The 14692-nt window shown below is 46.4% G+C and overlaps 1 protein-coding gene across 1 annotated transcript; it reads right to left on the bottom strand.

Moving 5' to 3' along the window:
• Nucleotides 1–3888: 3888 nt before the first annotated feature.
• Nucleotides 3889–14691, bottom strand: MYD88 (myeloid differentiation primary response 88; the record flags this gene model as incomplete). Its single annotated transcript, XM_008643160.2, is given in 6 exon segments — nt 3889–6873; nt 6876–6980; nt 8662–8753; nt 9283–9463; nt 11094–11225; nt 14655–14691. Coding segments are annotated over 6 exon segments (627 nt in total), but the record flags the coding sequence as incomplete, so codon positions are not given.
• Between the last annotated feature and the right edge of the window lies 1 nt (nt 14692).

Raw genomic sequence — 14692 nt, 5'->3', positions numbered from 1 at the left:
TTGGAGAAGCTGTTCCACTTCAGCAGCAGGAAGCTCCAGGGAACAGCCCAGGAACAGCCCTGTGGGCTGATGAGGAGCCAGAGAGGAGCCACAAGAGGAGAGACTTCACTAGGAGTCATTTGAAGTTGTACAAGTCCCTTAAGGAGAGCAGCAGGAAGTAGGATCTGGAAAGACACGAGTAAGGTATCTGCAAAATAAATGGATTACCACCACCACTCCTTCGAAAAAGAAAAAACCCACATGGCACCTCAGAAACAAACCTCTGAAGTGTGAAATCATGTGGCAGGGAAAGCTGTCACAGAGAATCAGAAATTGATTTAATAGACACAAATTGACTGCTGCATAATTTGTGCAGATTGCTGCTGGCTGAGAGGGAGAGAGATCCACAGCTCTGGAGAGCTGAGTGCAGGCACCACCTGGCAAAAGGTGTGGAAAGCAAAAATTTCATCGTTGGTAATAGTACGTGTACTGAATGCTTCCTCTTCAGTAGGGAACAATTAAAATCGATGGCAGGATGCAAGGTAACAAAAGGAAATGACTGATCAATATGCATGTCTTGGAGCTGAAGACAAGCGCGTCTGCCAAGAGCAGCATGCTGATGAGGCGAGATTCTGAGAGGGAACCTGAAAAGCTTCCACTCCTGATGCTCAAAAACACAACCCAGCTGAGCAGATGCCAGGTGCAGTGCTAGGAGAGGTGAAGGCACCGAGGAGGCAGGAGAATAACTGTTAGGAAAACCAGGGAATATTAATTTTAAGACTAAATAGATTTAAAGTAAAAAATGTGATGCTTCTCTTCTTTGCCTTTCTAAAGATCTCAAAAGCCCTTTAGTGATATTGAAAAATTATGGTCTTTACATACCTGGGCAAGCTTTTAGAGATATTTTAAGGCCAATGTCCAATTTATTCCTCTGCTGAAAGCACTTGAAATCTCATTTCCCTGTATATTTCGCTGGGGGGTCTCTGCCAAGTACTGCAAAAAATCAAACACTAAATCTTCTATGATTCAGTAGTTTTAAATCAGTCACCCAGATTTCTGAATACTTTAAAAAATGTTGCTGTAAAGCTGACTGCAGGGTCTGCCATGGCTCCAGTGGGACAGGGAAGAGCATGTGGAACTCCAGGTTTGTTTTCCCAGTTTTTCCCCTCCTAAATGGTATTTGTTTCTGAGGCAACAGTCCACAGACTGGCACATGAGCGGTTAAACACCTCAGGTCTTGCAGCTCATACATCTCATTCTGCTGACACAGACAGAAGGCAGACACAGCTGAAGATCAGAGCCAGAAAAATGCTGCAAAAACTTTGTGAAAGTTCGCTTCATGGTAACCCCACATTTGCCTGAACATATTCCCCGTGAGTTCCTGACTAGCATCCTAAACAGTGGATAAAGACCTATTTTATCACCTCATGACTTGGATTTCATTATGAAACCAGAGAAGATGGGTAACATTGAGCCTCCACGTTCTCACTGGGGTTGGAGCAAAGGTTCTCCTCGTGGTCCTGCGTTGTGTCACCCCCTGCCTCCTCTGCAGAGCCCTCCTGCTCTCTTGGCAAAGGTGAATGAGCAGCCACTCCGCTTAGGAGCCAGCAGGACCCACGGCGTCTTTCCCTGGAGGCTGGCACCCAGCCAGACATGCTGCTTCGCCCTTTCCCTGCGGGAATGCATGGAAGGACAGAGCTGTGCAAAATCTGTCTGGTCCAGGAAGGGTTTGGATGCTTGGCTGTTGAGGAAACGCTGGCATGCTCCTCCCAGTGCCTCTGTGCTCCAGCCATCTGCCACCTGCTTCCTCACTGGGGGTTCTCCGTGTTTGCTGGGAAGGGGAAGCTTGGAAGCTCAGGGTGGAATAGCTGTGCTGTCCTTGGGCTCAGCTGGACACATTGCACATTGTCCCGCTCTCCAAGGCAGTGGGAAGGTGTGTGGAAACAAGAGGAGGAAAAAGTTGCAAGCAACCTTTTTTAGAGAGCCATAGTTAAGTGGTTGCAGAGCTAACACAGATATGTTCATTCCGTCCTTCCAGTCCATCCCCACCAAAACCCACCCTAAGCAAGACTAGGAATTGGGGAAATGGGAATCAAAACCCCTCCACTGGCTGTGAGGTAGGAGAAACTCCATGTGCAGCTGATACAACCTTCATGCTCTGAACTGCAGGGATGCATCCCCTGCCTTTGTGGAAACCATCTATCCAGCTGAGTTAGAAGGATCAGGCTGTCTGGTGGGCAAGGACAGCCCTGACCTCTGCCATGGCACGAGCAGCTTTATCACTGGGAACAGGAGGAAGGAAAGGCACTGCTAAGCTGGGTTCTGCTGCAGAACAGACAATGCATTGTTTGTAAGTCAGACTTTGAAACTGCTTAAGACTTAAACACAGCTTCAATTAATTAACCTTTTGCAGAGCAGCACAGCCTCAGAGTGAATACAACACTATTCAGTCCCCTGACTGCAGATTTTGTTGCAAAATAAACAAGTTTTTCCAGGGCTGGGCTTGATAGTGCTGATCAAGAGGTTGGATTGGGTTCAAAGTCATCTCAAAGTCCTAGTGGGGATATGGAAATGGTTGTAACACCTAGAGAAAATTATCTTTAGCGAAATATTTGTACACAGGACGTTGTAAAGCCCCAAATGGTCTGACAGAGGTGCTCTTTAATAAGCCTTATGAGCATGTTTCCCAGCAGTGTGAACCTTGTGGGGTTTGTTTTTTATTGCCTTATTAAGATCTGTTTCCAGGATGTTCAAGCAACATTTTTCCAGCTATTTTTTATGCATAATTAGACTTTCTTCCCTTGCTAATGTTATTCCTGTAAATGTGCCCTCTGGACCAAGCACTGCCTCCCTCATGGTAACACAACTCTTGTCACGTTGGTGAAAATGAAGGATGGAATTTGATCCATCGAGGTCAATACTTGACCTCTCACCCTCTCTTTATAAAGCTAAGAACATTCTGCAGCAGTTTCACCAGATAGATGCTGTCCTCCAGTACATGAGAAAATGGCACCAACATTCTTGCCCCAAAGTAAAACTGGGAATATTTCTTCAGCATAAGGGGAATGACAGCTGAAAAAGAGCCACTGCAGCTGGACCCCTCAACCCCACCTGAATCAGAGCTCAGGCTCAAATATGGGCAAGAATCATTAACTGCTCCAAACCACGGAACAGGGGAGTGTGTGAAGATGTACTGGGAGTGATGGGATGCCAGCACTTCCAGGGAATGGAACGCTCCTGGCAGGCTGCTCTTGCCAGCAGTTTCCATCTAGAATAATGTATCCAGGGATGGTTTGCACACTACTGTCCATATGTTCATAGCAGCCATAGCAGAGACACGACTTCATATGCTCTATAGGGAACGTGGCCCTGCAACTGGCTTAGTGTATGGCCCCTCCCATTGGGAAAAGCAGCTCGGCCTTGACCTCCAGGAATTCCTTCCAACCAACCTTCCATGATTCAGTGATCCTTCGTCTTTTCGTGTAGCAGGGCCTTGGCCCGACAGCTGCTGGGTTTGTAAGTTATTTCCCTGGCTGGGAACGACTGCGAGCCAAAGGAAATAAAGCTGGCAGAATCCCCCGGATCCCTGCGCTGTAATAATCCCTGCTGGGGCCTCCAGAAAGGGTGTGGAACAGGAGCAGCATCCCAGCAGAGCCCTGGCTCCATCCCCTCCAGCCTCATGTGCACCAGGGCTGAAGAAATCCAGGGTGGCAACACAGATCACAAACCCATAAACAAGACCTGGAGGGGAACCACGTGTCTGAAGTACAATTCCTTGATAAATTTTCCTCCTGGCATGACATAACTCTATTTCTCTCTCTCCCAGGCACAGCCAACCACCCCCTCTGGTGAAGTTATGAAGCCAAAATTTTAAAAGAAAATAAAGAACTGTCCCATATCATTCTTCACTTACACTTCAAGACACAGTTTTATTCTTCAATGCCCACAAAGCAGATTCAGCCTGCTGGGTTCTCATTCTTTATTTTAAAATGTTTTCACAAGTAGCAAAAGTTTGGGTTTTTGAGGAGAAAAACAGAAACATTGTCTATTTTCAGAATGCCTATAAACACAGATGCTTTCCCCCTTTTTATCAGGACACAAAATTAATATAAATATATGTCTATATATAAAAATAAATGATTTGGCACTAACAGATTCAACTAAGACCATTTCAATGGGGGACAGAGACAAAATAGAAAAAAACCTGTAACATCACCAATTTTATAAATCCCTTTTTTAAAGGTTTTCAAAAATTTTGACCTTCCACTGAGCATGAAAGAGGGCAGGAGAACCCCAAATGCCACTGAAATGGGCAAATGGTTCACAACAACTACATTTTGTATCATTCACAATGTCACACTTCAAGTTATTGTGACAAGATATGAAAGTGTCAGAAGTGCATAAACTCTGGGGTTTACATAGAAGAGGATACATATTTAAAGTATATTTTATATTTTAGGGCTGTTACTTCACTTTACCCCAAAATAATTATTTTAGCCTGTAAGATAAATAGTAACTTGTAATAAAGCAACAGACCCATAACAGTAAGACCTTCCCAGCATCCAAGTCAAGCAGAGAGAAGGGCCAGGGCACCACAAGCAGAGTGGTAACAAGATCCCAACATTTTTCACCATTAACTGGAATATGGCATTTATCTATTGCAAGTCAGAAAATTTAGAAATTCAGCTCCTGCGTTTGCTTTCCCATCCAGAACCGGCACCTTCCCTGTTGGGCGATCACCAAATCATCTATTACAAACATCATCATTTTTCCTGCTGTTATTTTCCCCTCATTTGCAACACACCAAGTCCCAAACCATCAGGACTCAGAAGACATCGCACGAGGTTCAAGCTGCCAAAACTCTCGCTGTTTTTGGTGTACCTTGCTCAGAAGGGGAGCGAGGGGGAGAAGAGACCCCACTTGTCTTTTTACCATACCAGACAGGGGTCAGTGCCCTGCTGGACCATCCCGGCCGTGTCTCCCCATTCCACCCGCATTCCCTCGCAGGGTGCCTGCGTGGGCCATGGCCTCCCTCTAGCGTCCAGAGCACGGGCTCCTCTGCCTCAGCTCCCCCTGAACGAGCCACCAGAGCCTTTCCAGCTCTCCAGGCAGGAGGAATCTGGTTCGGTCCTGCGAGTAATGACCCATAATTGATGTTTATAGACTCTCCAGAGTATGAGAATTCACCGAGCCCTCCGAGCGCCTGGGGATCAAGCAGCCTTGTGAAGCTCTTCTATAATTAACATTTAATGATTATGCAGAAAGCCCGAGGCAAGCAGCTGTCTCCACTTCTGCAGGAGAGGCCCCAGGGCAATAGGACATGAAGACAAACTATTCAGAAACCCCTCATCAACTTAATGTTCCTCCTCCCGTGCCCACAGACTTCTCACTTATTCTAGCAAGACATGAAGGTGCAAATGTCACCTTGGCACGATGGCAGCAGTTATTTTTGTAGAACAAACACCCAGCTCATGGGTCTATCCACAAATGGCTCCCACTGCCAACACGATGTGCCTGAATGAGCTTCACCATGCTCAGGTCAAGGGCTGCTGCTGTCAGCCGGGAGGAACCAGCAGCAGCACCTGGACAGGATTTGGCAGCATCCCTGGTAAGGGATCATTCACTGACAGGGAGCATGAGGGAGGGGCGGGAGCACATTTCTGTCTGTGCTTCAGCCCTGGGAATGCTTTAAAACAAAACTAAAATTGAAAAAAAAAAATCACATCCAGATGCAACCCTAAAAATGTAAACTAGTAAAACATTAAGCTGTAAAATCAACATGAGTCAGTGGCTGAAGTAATGTACAAAAGGGCAGAGTTCAAGCAACTGCGGACACATAAGCAGGATTCCTCTCTTCCCCAAATTTAAAAAGTAAATATTTACTGATAATCTGTTTAATACACCAGTGGATCACTTTAAACACTCCTTTGGGCAGAACTCTTGACCTCCACCCTGGAGCACTGATGAGATCCACTAGTCACGGGCAGGATTCAAGGCCAAGTCTAACAAGCAGAGCAGTCTTGACGTTGCCCCGAGCCTTAGTCACAGAAATACAGTAATTATTGTGGCAGTTAATTAAATTAGGCTCTTTCCTATTAATATAACATTCGCCTCCATATTTTAAACAGCCCAAATGTCAATTTAATACACTCCTTATTCAGTGTTTAGCCCTGTGCCTCTGAGGCATCCCAAAAGCTGCTGTGTTTAGGAAGGCTTTTAAAGGTGAAAGAATCTAAGATCCGGACCCACTGAGGTGCAGACCTCGGTCAAGTCAATGAGCAACAGCAGGCCCTGATTTGTGTAGTAAGGACAGTCACTGAAAAGATGTATTTTAAGACTGAATTTCTCCTGAAGGAGAAGTAAAAATTTAGTAATATCTGGGAATATTAAATGCTGGTATAAGGTCACTGAATCAAATGTAACCTGAAGAGAGACAGACCTGTCCAACATGGTACAATTCCCACCAAGCCTCGATGTTACTGTAGCTTTTAAAACATTGACAAAGCCTGCAGTTTGAGGCTCTGAGGTCTTGCTAATGCTTGCAACAGAGTCTTCCTGTATCAGACACTCTTTAAATGTGTATTTTCAGTATTTTTAGTGAAAGTGCTTACTCCACAGATGCTGGATGCTGCTGCTCACTGACTTAACCTGGAACACCCACAGAGTTGCTTTATTTCCCCTCGGAGTTGTGAAGGAGTGTTGGAGAAAGTTCTTTGTTCCCAGTCACAGGCTCCAAGCAAAGATCCAGGTTCTGAAGTGGTGGAAGACCCTGTGTCAATGACACCCCTGGTCCGAAAGGCATAGCCAGGACAGGTTACAAGAGCACCCAGCTCTCAGGACTTTGCATCAGGGCAGCATGAGGGATTTTGCCAGTCTCGTCCAGAACCATTTTTTGGTGCAAGGATTGGTGTAGTCACAAATCGTAATGAACCGTAAGATACTCGGAAACTCGTTCTTCATGGATTTGTACTTGACTGGAATCAGCCGTTTGTGACGAGCACCTGAAAGAGAGGTCACACAGGCAGAGGGTTACACAGAGCCACAGGCAGATCACGCACCCACTCCCTCCCCACCACAGCACACACATCACAAGATCCAGGTTTGCTCCTGATTGTGCATCACCTGAGTATATTGCAACCAACTCTCACCCTGGAGAGGAAGTGTCTGAATCCTGAATTACTCAGGCTGCAGATGTTCCCCGACGAATCCCCCTGCTAACATGCACTGCTGGTTTTGAGACACCACGAGATGAGAATACCCTCCCTGTGACTGCTGCTGCTTGAAGGAGCAGCTCTTCTACAGAGGAATTTCTCCACAGGGACACCTGCCACCACCTGCACTGTGCCCAGCACAAGTGATGAACTGAGACTGGGATGAGACAAATAACCAAGATTTCATAACTGCAGCAGATGCTGGAGTAATGCATGGAGCTCCCAGAGCCTGTCACCAAACCCTGCTGTGCATTAGTAACACCCCACACAAACAGCTAATGCTGTGACTTCTCTAAGCCTGTACTTCCACCCCTGTTCTCATTGGCAGAGCTCAGGTCATTCCATACATTAGAACTTTTCCTGTTCTAATGGAAGGTGTGATGCCCACAAGAAACTGGTGAGGAACTAAAAGGACTTTTCTACAAATCTTGATGACTGGGGGCTGATACAATGTCCTGGGGGTGTTCAATGGATTAAGTGATATCATATGAAATTAGTGTGTCAAGGAAGATGAAGTGAATTCCTGTCTCTGCCACCAGCTTCCAGCCTAACCTCTGGCATGTAATTTATAATATCATGTCAGATGCCTCTAGAAAAGACTTTACATCCAGATACTCTTCCCAATTCTACAGATCCTCTGTACTATTAGGCTGGGCTGCACTTACTCCCCAGCAACACAGACAACTGTAGAACAACTAGTGGCTAGAGAAGAGCAATCAGAACAGACTCAGCAGAAGTAAATTGGTGGCTTTTCAATTCAGAACAAAATATGTAAAAAATTTCCCAACCAAGTTGAACATTCATTCCATATTTTGTTTACCTATCCACAGGGATCTCTACAAGAATCATAGAATAGAATGGGTTGGGTTGGAATGGGCCTTAAAGATCATGTAGTTCCAACCCCCCTGCTATAGGCAGGGACACTTTCCACTAGACCCAGTTGCTCAGAGCCCCACCCAGCCTGCCCTTGAAATCTGCACGTTCATTACCTGTCACCTAATTCCCAGCTTTACTCACATCCTGGATTTATTATACTACTTGTCTCTTTAGCAGCAAATTTTCCTGTATGGATCTGGAAGCCCTTCACAAGCCTGACATGCAGCTCTGACATTTCTGGAGCAGGCAGCATTATCCCACCGACAGCTGGTGCAGTGCAGCACAGGCAGCTTCTCGCTCACGGCCACGTGAGGAGGGTCAAGAGCAGGGCAAGGGACTGAGCCCAAGCCCCTGCCTGCACAACCAAGTTATGAAGCCCCTGTTAGTTCCAGTGGTACAGTGCCCACTGGCGTCAGCTGAAGCTTTAGATGTCACTGTAATAAACTGTCCCCAAGCCCCTGCCTGCACAACCAAGTTATGAAGCCCCTGTTAGTTCCAGTGGTACAGTGCCCACTGGCGTCAGCTGAAGCTTTAGATGTCACTGTAATAAAAATGATAATGTGCAATTGTAAATGGGATATTTGTGTGACCTTACCTGGGGAAAGACTAAGAGCAAATTTGGTCTGGAAATCACACTCATTGCTTTCCAGGTAGTCATCTGAAACGACAACCACCATCCTCCGGCACCTGGAGATGAAGCAGGGGAGAGAAAAAATAAAATGTCAAAGGAGATGGTTCTCATTCCCACAAATAGAAGCATGTACTGCTCTGAATTGCTCCAGTGGAGAAGGACCTGGCTGTGTTCCAGCAGGAACTAACTGCAGAGCAGGAACAACTGACAGATACAGTGATGTTACACAGGAAAACCTGATTACAGATAAACACTCACATACCAAGAAGTGAGGAAACAGTAAGTCCGGACTGTCTGTGTAACCTTTATGTGATCCTGAGTCTATATAAGACACACAAGGCAAAGAAAAGCCATTGAACGTAAGTAGCATCACCACAGTGGCACCTTCTTCGTGAACACAATGAAGGGACACATTGGGGAACGCCTGAGTTGTCCTTCTTCAGACAAGAGCCTAAAACAAACCCCATGAAGACATCCTTGTGGATTTTTTCTGTTTCACTGGCACCACACTACAGACATCACTGTAAAATGAATGTAATGTTCCACTACACTCACAGCTGGCCCCAACAGCCACGGTTCACTTACCTCCTCTCTATAAGCTCTCCGCTGATGGACCACACACAGGTTCCTGGCAAGACATCCCGATCAAATACACAGAGCTTCAGTTTGAACTCTGTTTGCTCCAGCTCCCTGATCATCTCCTGGACAAACTGGAGGTCTTTCTGACAGTAGCAGATGAAGGCATCAAATATCTCTGTTCCATTCCCTGAAACCATTAAAAATGTAGCTGTCATCTTCTACTATAAATGAAGTTCACTTCTGTAGTGAACTTTCAAGAGCTCCCACAGACTTTAACTCAGAATTAGGAGTCTGACAGAAAAGCTCTGGCCAAACTTGCAAAGTTAATGCAAAAATGCAAAGGTAATTTAGCATTTTATTAGATGAGCTGCCCTTCAGCCCAGACTCCAGTCCTTAACAGGGCTGGCAGGAGGTAACACACATCACTGCCCCGACTGCTTTCACTGGCCAGGCTACTTCCCCACGTTGCCTGGCAGGGGTCAGGGAAAGGGAGCTGAGATGCAGACAGGCAAAATTTGTGGAGGCAATACCATCCAGCCACAGGGAGTCTGGGAAGAGCTGGAGGGAGCAGAGTACCCCAAGACATGCAACTCAGAGCCCCAACACTCCGGGATTTCACTGAGAGTTTCACATCTAAAATACCCTCATGGCTCTGGGTTCTTTTTCTCTAGTTCAGGTCACAGAGATTCAAACTTCCCAACCAAAACACTTCCTCATCCAGCAGTGTCCTGCCATCTGCTGTCCATGGAGCTATGGGGTGAGCCTTGAAATTTGGGACCTGTCATTTTTACAGCTAAGATGTCAAACCTGGGTACCTGAAGTCATATCCTAATGGGCCTGTTTTCTAATTACATTAATGGCTGGCAGCTCTTGTTTATTTAGCAGTTATCCAAATATTAAAGTGCTGCATTTTAAGGGCAATGTCTCTCATAATTAAGTGCTTTAATACTGCTGGATAGTTTCCAACTGTGTTATTTTTTTTTCCATATCAGTGTCACTACAGATATATTCAATTTTTTATGCCGGTTAAAGCCTACCACAGTGAAAAAATAGGTCAGGCTCTAAAAGCTGCTGAGGAAAGTATCAACCCAGCAGGCAGATCCAACCCAGGAAGCATCCAGTGAAGCAGAAGGGGAATGTCTGCCAGGTCAGTCAAACTGAGGGTACTGCTGCAGGGGCACGGCGCTAACTTGGGGGTCACGTCAGGCAAAGCTGCTGTGTACAAACACCAGAATATTTGTCAGTGGACTTTTGAGGAGGGTTAGTGTTGTCCACACATGCAGCAAAGGTGGCCACCCAAAGTCAGACTGGCCAGCACACATGTATGCACACGTGGCTGCACATGCAGGGCTGCACACACACAGAACTCGTTTCCTCTCTCCACCCACTGCACACCCAGTCCTACTTCAAACCCACTTCCTTTTCATTCAAGGTGGTTCCACCTGCCAAAGACAGGGCAGGGAAACCACCTCTGACATTCTTTCCCCTGGACTCCCACCCCCTGAGGTTTCAGCAGCTGCTGCTCTGGACCAGGCTGGGCTAAGGGACATATTTCTGGGAAGTCTCCTCCCATGTGTGTCCAGTGGCTCTGTGGCAGCCTGTTCCTGGGTGAAGTGTTCCCCAGGGTTGCTTTCCCTCTGTGCTCAAAAGAAACAGGAAAAATGAAGATGCCCAGCGACTGCCAGCTAAAGCATTCTGGCCTGGGTTATGAAAAGTTGTGGGAATAATAAAAGCAAAACAAAGGTTTTCCACACTTCCCATGGGGAAGGCGATTCCAACATGAGGTATCAGGCAACCATGGAAGCATGGGCTCTTACCATATGGATCATCCCTGATGGTGATGCCCATCAGTTCTGATGTCTTTGGCATGCTGCTGTCCACTGCTGGCACTTGGAGAGGCTGGTTAGCCTCTTCCTGCTTCCTCTGCAAGTACTTCTTACAGTCCTCCTCTGCAAAAACACACAACCAGGGCAACAGGCTTCTGTGATGTGGGTTTACACTGCTGGAGTTCATTAAAACAGGAATAGCTATTTCATGGATCAGGGATGCTAGAGGGAAACCCTGTCTGGTTTTTTTGGTATGTAGAATTTCTCTCACCGCTTTCTGAACCTCTTGATGCTGCCTCCACCACCTCCTCTAGCAATTAATTCCTGAAAATCACTCTTGATTTTTAGAGAAGTACTTTCTTCTACTTGTTTTACTCCTCCTCCTCCCCTTAGTGCTACTATATCCCAGTACACCTTTAACAGCAGGCATAAGGTACAGAGCAAGTCCCAACTCTGCTGTCTGCTCTCACTGTTCTGCACTTTGGAGTATTTGAAATCACAAAATAGTTGGGGAGGGTTTTCAATTAGAGGTTTTCATGGTGTTGGTCCTTATGCCCATGTAAAAAGCCATAAGACAAGAGGAAATGGCCTCAGGTTGTACCAGGGCAGGTTTAGATTGGATATTAGGGAACAATTCTTCACTGAAAGGGTGGTCAGGCATTGAACAGGCTGCCCAGGGCAATGGTGGAGTCAACATCCCTCGAGGAATTTAAAAGATGTGTAGATGTGGCACTTGCGGACATGGTTTAGAGGCGGCCTTGGCAGTGCTGGGTTAATGATCCTGGAGGTCTTTTCCAGCCTTAGCAATTGTCTGTAGACACACAGGAGCTGATTCACACTCCCAGCCTTTGCCAGCCAGGACAACTGCAGGTGACACTGACTATCCACACTCACCACATACAGCAGGACCACGTAAAATGTTAAGGAGCTCCTAAAGCAGCTTTTATGTTGTTGAGCAATAGGGACCCTCTTATCCTAGGCAGAGTAGATGTGTACCCCACTCTGAGATAACTGATGGGCAAAGACCTGTCACAGTCACTGCTGTGAACTTCCCAATCAGGTCAGTGATGGGCACAGATCTATTACAAACAGACTTGGTTTAAAAATAAATTATACATCTAAATATGAAGTCTTTGGGGAAGTGAGAAGAAACTCTGCAGCCTCTGCTACACTGCAATTACAGAAGAACTGAAAATAAAAGGAGATTTGAAATCAGGAATTAAGAAAAAGATGAAAACTCCCGAGAGCCTTTGCCTTTACCTAAGATTAAAAAAAAAAAAAAAACCAACAAGTGTTAATCAGGAAAGTACTGATCACTCAGAGGGTTCAGCTGGCACAGCTGCAGAGCTCACTGGTGCAACAGCAGAGTAAAGGACCCCTTGGAAGTGCAGGATTCTGGTGGAAGCCCAGTGAGTCCTCCTGTAACACAACCTGGCCTGAGCAGGTCTGCAGGAGGCCCAGTTGTACACAAAGATGCCCCTGGCATCAGGAAATACTGTGCATAAGAGTACATGAAACCATTCCTTTCCTTTCCAAGTGTAAATATCTCTGACTTCTGCAAGAGCTCGCAGCACCAGCAACAGGTCACAGGCCCTCAGTGCAATCCTCAGCCAAAAATAATGAAGTGGAACAGTCACACTGGTCAGGCTGAGGGTCCATCTGCCCCAAGCCTCATCCTGTCTCAAGCACTGCACAAAACCAGGTGTCTAGGGGGGAATATAAGAATAAAATAAGCTTGCAGAGATATTTCCCTAAAATATATATGTATGTCCCTAAAATCTATCTTTTAGGTATAATCTACAATCTATTTTTGTAATCTATGTTTTGGACTATTCACAGTTAAGCAATTTCCTGAGCCACAGACAGTATTTTTGTTGATCAGCCCTTAGTGGGCCCCCCTTCCAAGAATTTACCTGTCTTCTCTTTATCAGCGTGACCCAACTCTGGGCAAAACTTGTGATTTTCCTGCAGCCCAGGCTCCTCCCACTCCTGCTGGAGTCTATTCCAGGTCTGAAAAAGCCCATCCACCACACTCCCTTCCAGTGGGACAGGTCCTGAGCTCAGGGCCAGAAGCAGCCTAGGTGATCTCAACATCTTGTGAAGCCCCAGATCTTTTCCACAGCTAGAAGCTCCCCCAAATTTACTAGGAACCTCTGATCAGCGGATCATAAAGCACGCTGATGCTTTTGTCTTTCCCAAAACCTGGCTTTCAGACTTTGATCTTAAATAGGAAGAACCACAGGAACAAAGGGAAGTCCTCCATCGCTTCTTGGTCAGGCTCTCTACAGAAATGGATTTCTACATCTTCCTTTACCTCCGTGAGTAACAGGAAATGAAATTTATTACTTCCTCATCGCTAACGCAGTAAGCTCTATTATACAACACAGGCCTTCAGGGAATTCTCTGGCTTTGGAAATCCTTTGGCAAAAAAATTTCCATTCTGATGACAGCTGGGTTCCCTCTGAATTTCTCTGATCATAAAGAATATAAAGAGCCTAAAAAATTATCAGAACAGCTCAAGGACCTTTTTTCTTCTCATTGACCTGTCTCAACTTTTTCAGTTTGCATGGAATTTTTTTCCCTGACATTATCCAGTTCCACACATCCCTCATCTCCCCCAGCAAACATCTTCCTATCACACTTTATCCACACATCGTAATTTTCACATTGTCTGGTGTCAGTGCAATCTGTCTCCTGGCTAACCTGGCCAAAAGCATCTTTTGACACACAGAAACTTTTTTATTGACGGTTTGGGATAAGACAGGGCTCCAGGTCACTTTGCAGGGCTCATGGTTAGCAGGAACACCACACACTTCTCTCCTGGAAGTCAGGTGAAACTCCTGTGAATCACAGAATGGTTTGGGTTGGAAAGTACCTTACAGGTCATCTCATTCTGACCCCCTGCCAGGGGCAGGGACACCTTCCACTATCCCAGGTTGCTCCAAGCCCCATCCAGCCTGGTCTTGAACGCTTCCAGGGATGGGGCAGCCACAGCTTCTCTGGGCAACCTGTTCCATTGTCTCACCACCCTCACTAGGAAGAATTTCTTCCTAATCTCTTATCTAATATCTAATCTCCTAATATCTAATGTAAATCTCTCCTCTTTTAGTTTAAAACCATTCCCCTTTATCCTATCACTATCTGCCCATGCAAACAAGTCCCTCTCCCAGTTTTTATAAGCCCCCTTCAGGCACTGGAAGGGGCTCTAAGGTCTCCCTGGAGCCTTCTCTTCTCCAAGAAGAACACCCCCAGCTCTCTCAGCCTGTCTCCATAGCACAGGTGCTCCAGCCTTTGGAGCATCTTTGTGGCCATCGTGAGAACACCGAGGATGTCACTCCATAATCTGGAAAGGGCTTTTCTTCTTGAGAAGGATTTTTTTTTAACATCACCTCCGCGGACAGAGCAGCAAAGACCGACACGAACAGCAAAGACCGACACGAACAGCATCCCGTCCCTCCCCAGGCATCAAGGAAGCAGCACCGAAGGCAGGCTCCCGTAGCAGCGCCGGGATTCCCCGGGCTATCCCAGCTCCCCCCGTCCCCAGCGCCTCACCCACGCTGCCGGCCAGGTCCGTCAGAATATCGTCGCGA

The sequence above is a fragment of the Corvus brachyrhynchos genome, unplaced genomic scaffold (assembly GCF_000691975.1).
Source record: "Corvus brachyrhynchos isolate BGI_N302 unplaced genomic scaffold, ASM69197v1 scaffold18, whole genome shotgun sequence".
In the NCBI taxonomy this organism is placed as follows: domain Eukaryota; kingdom Metazoa; phylum Chordata; class Aves; order Passeriformes; family Corvidae; genus Corvus; species Corvus brachyrhynchos.
Note: the sequence above shows the minus strand (reverse complement) of the source record. Positions and strands in the feature narration are given on the sequence as shown.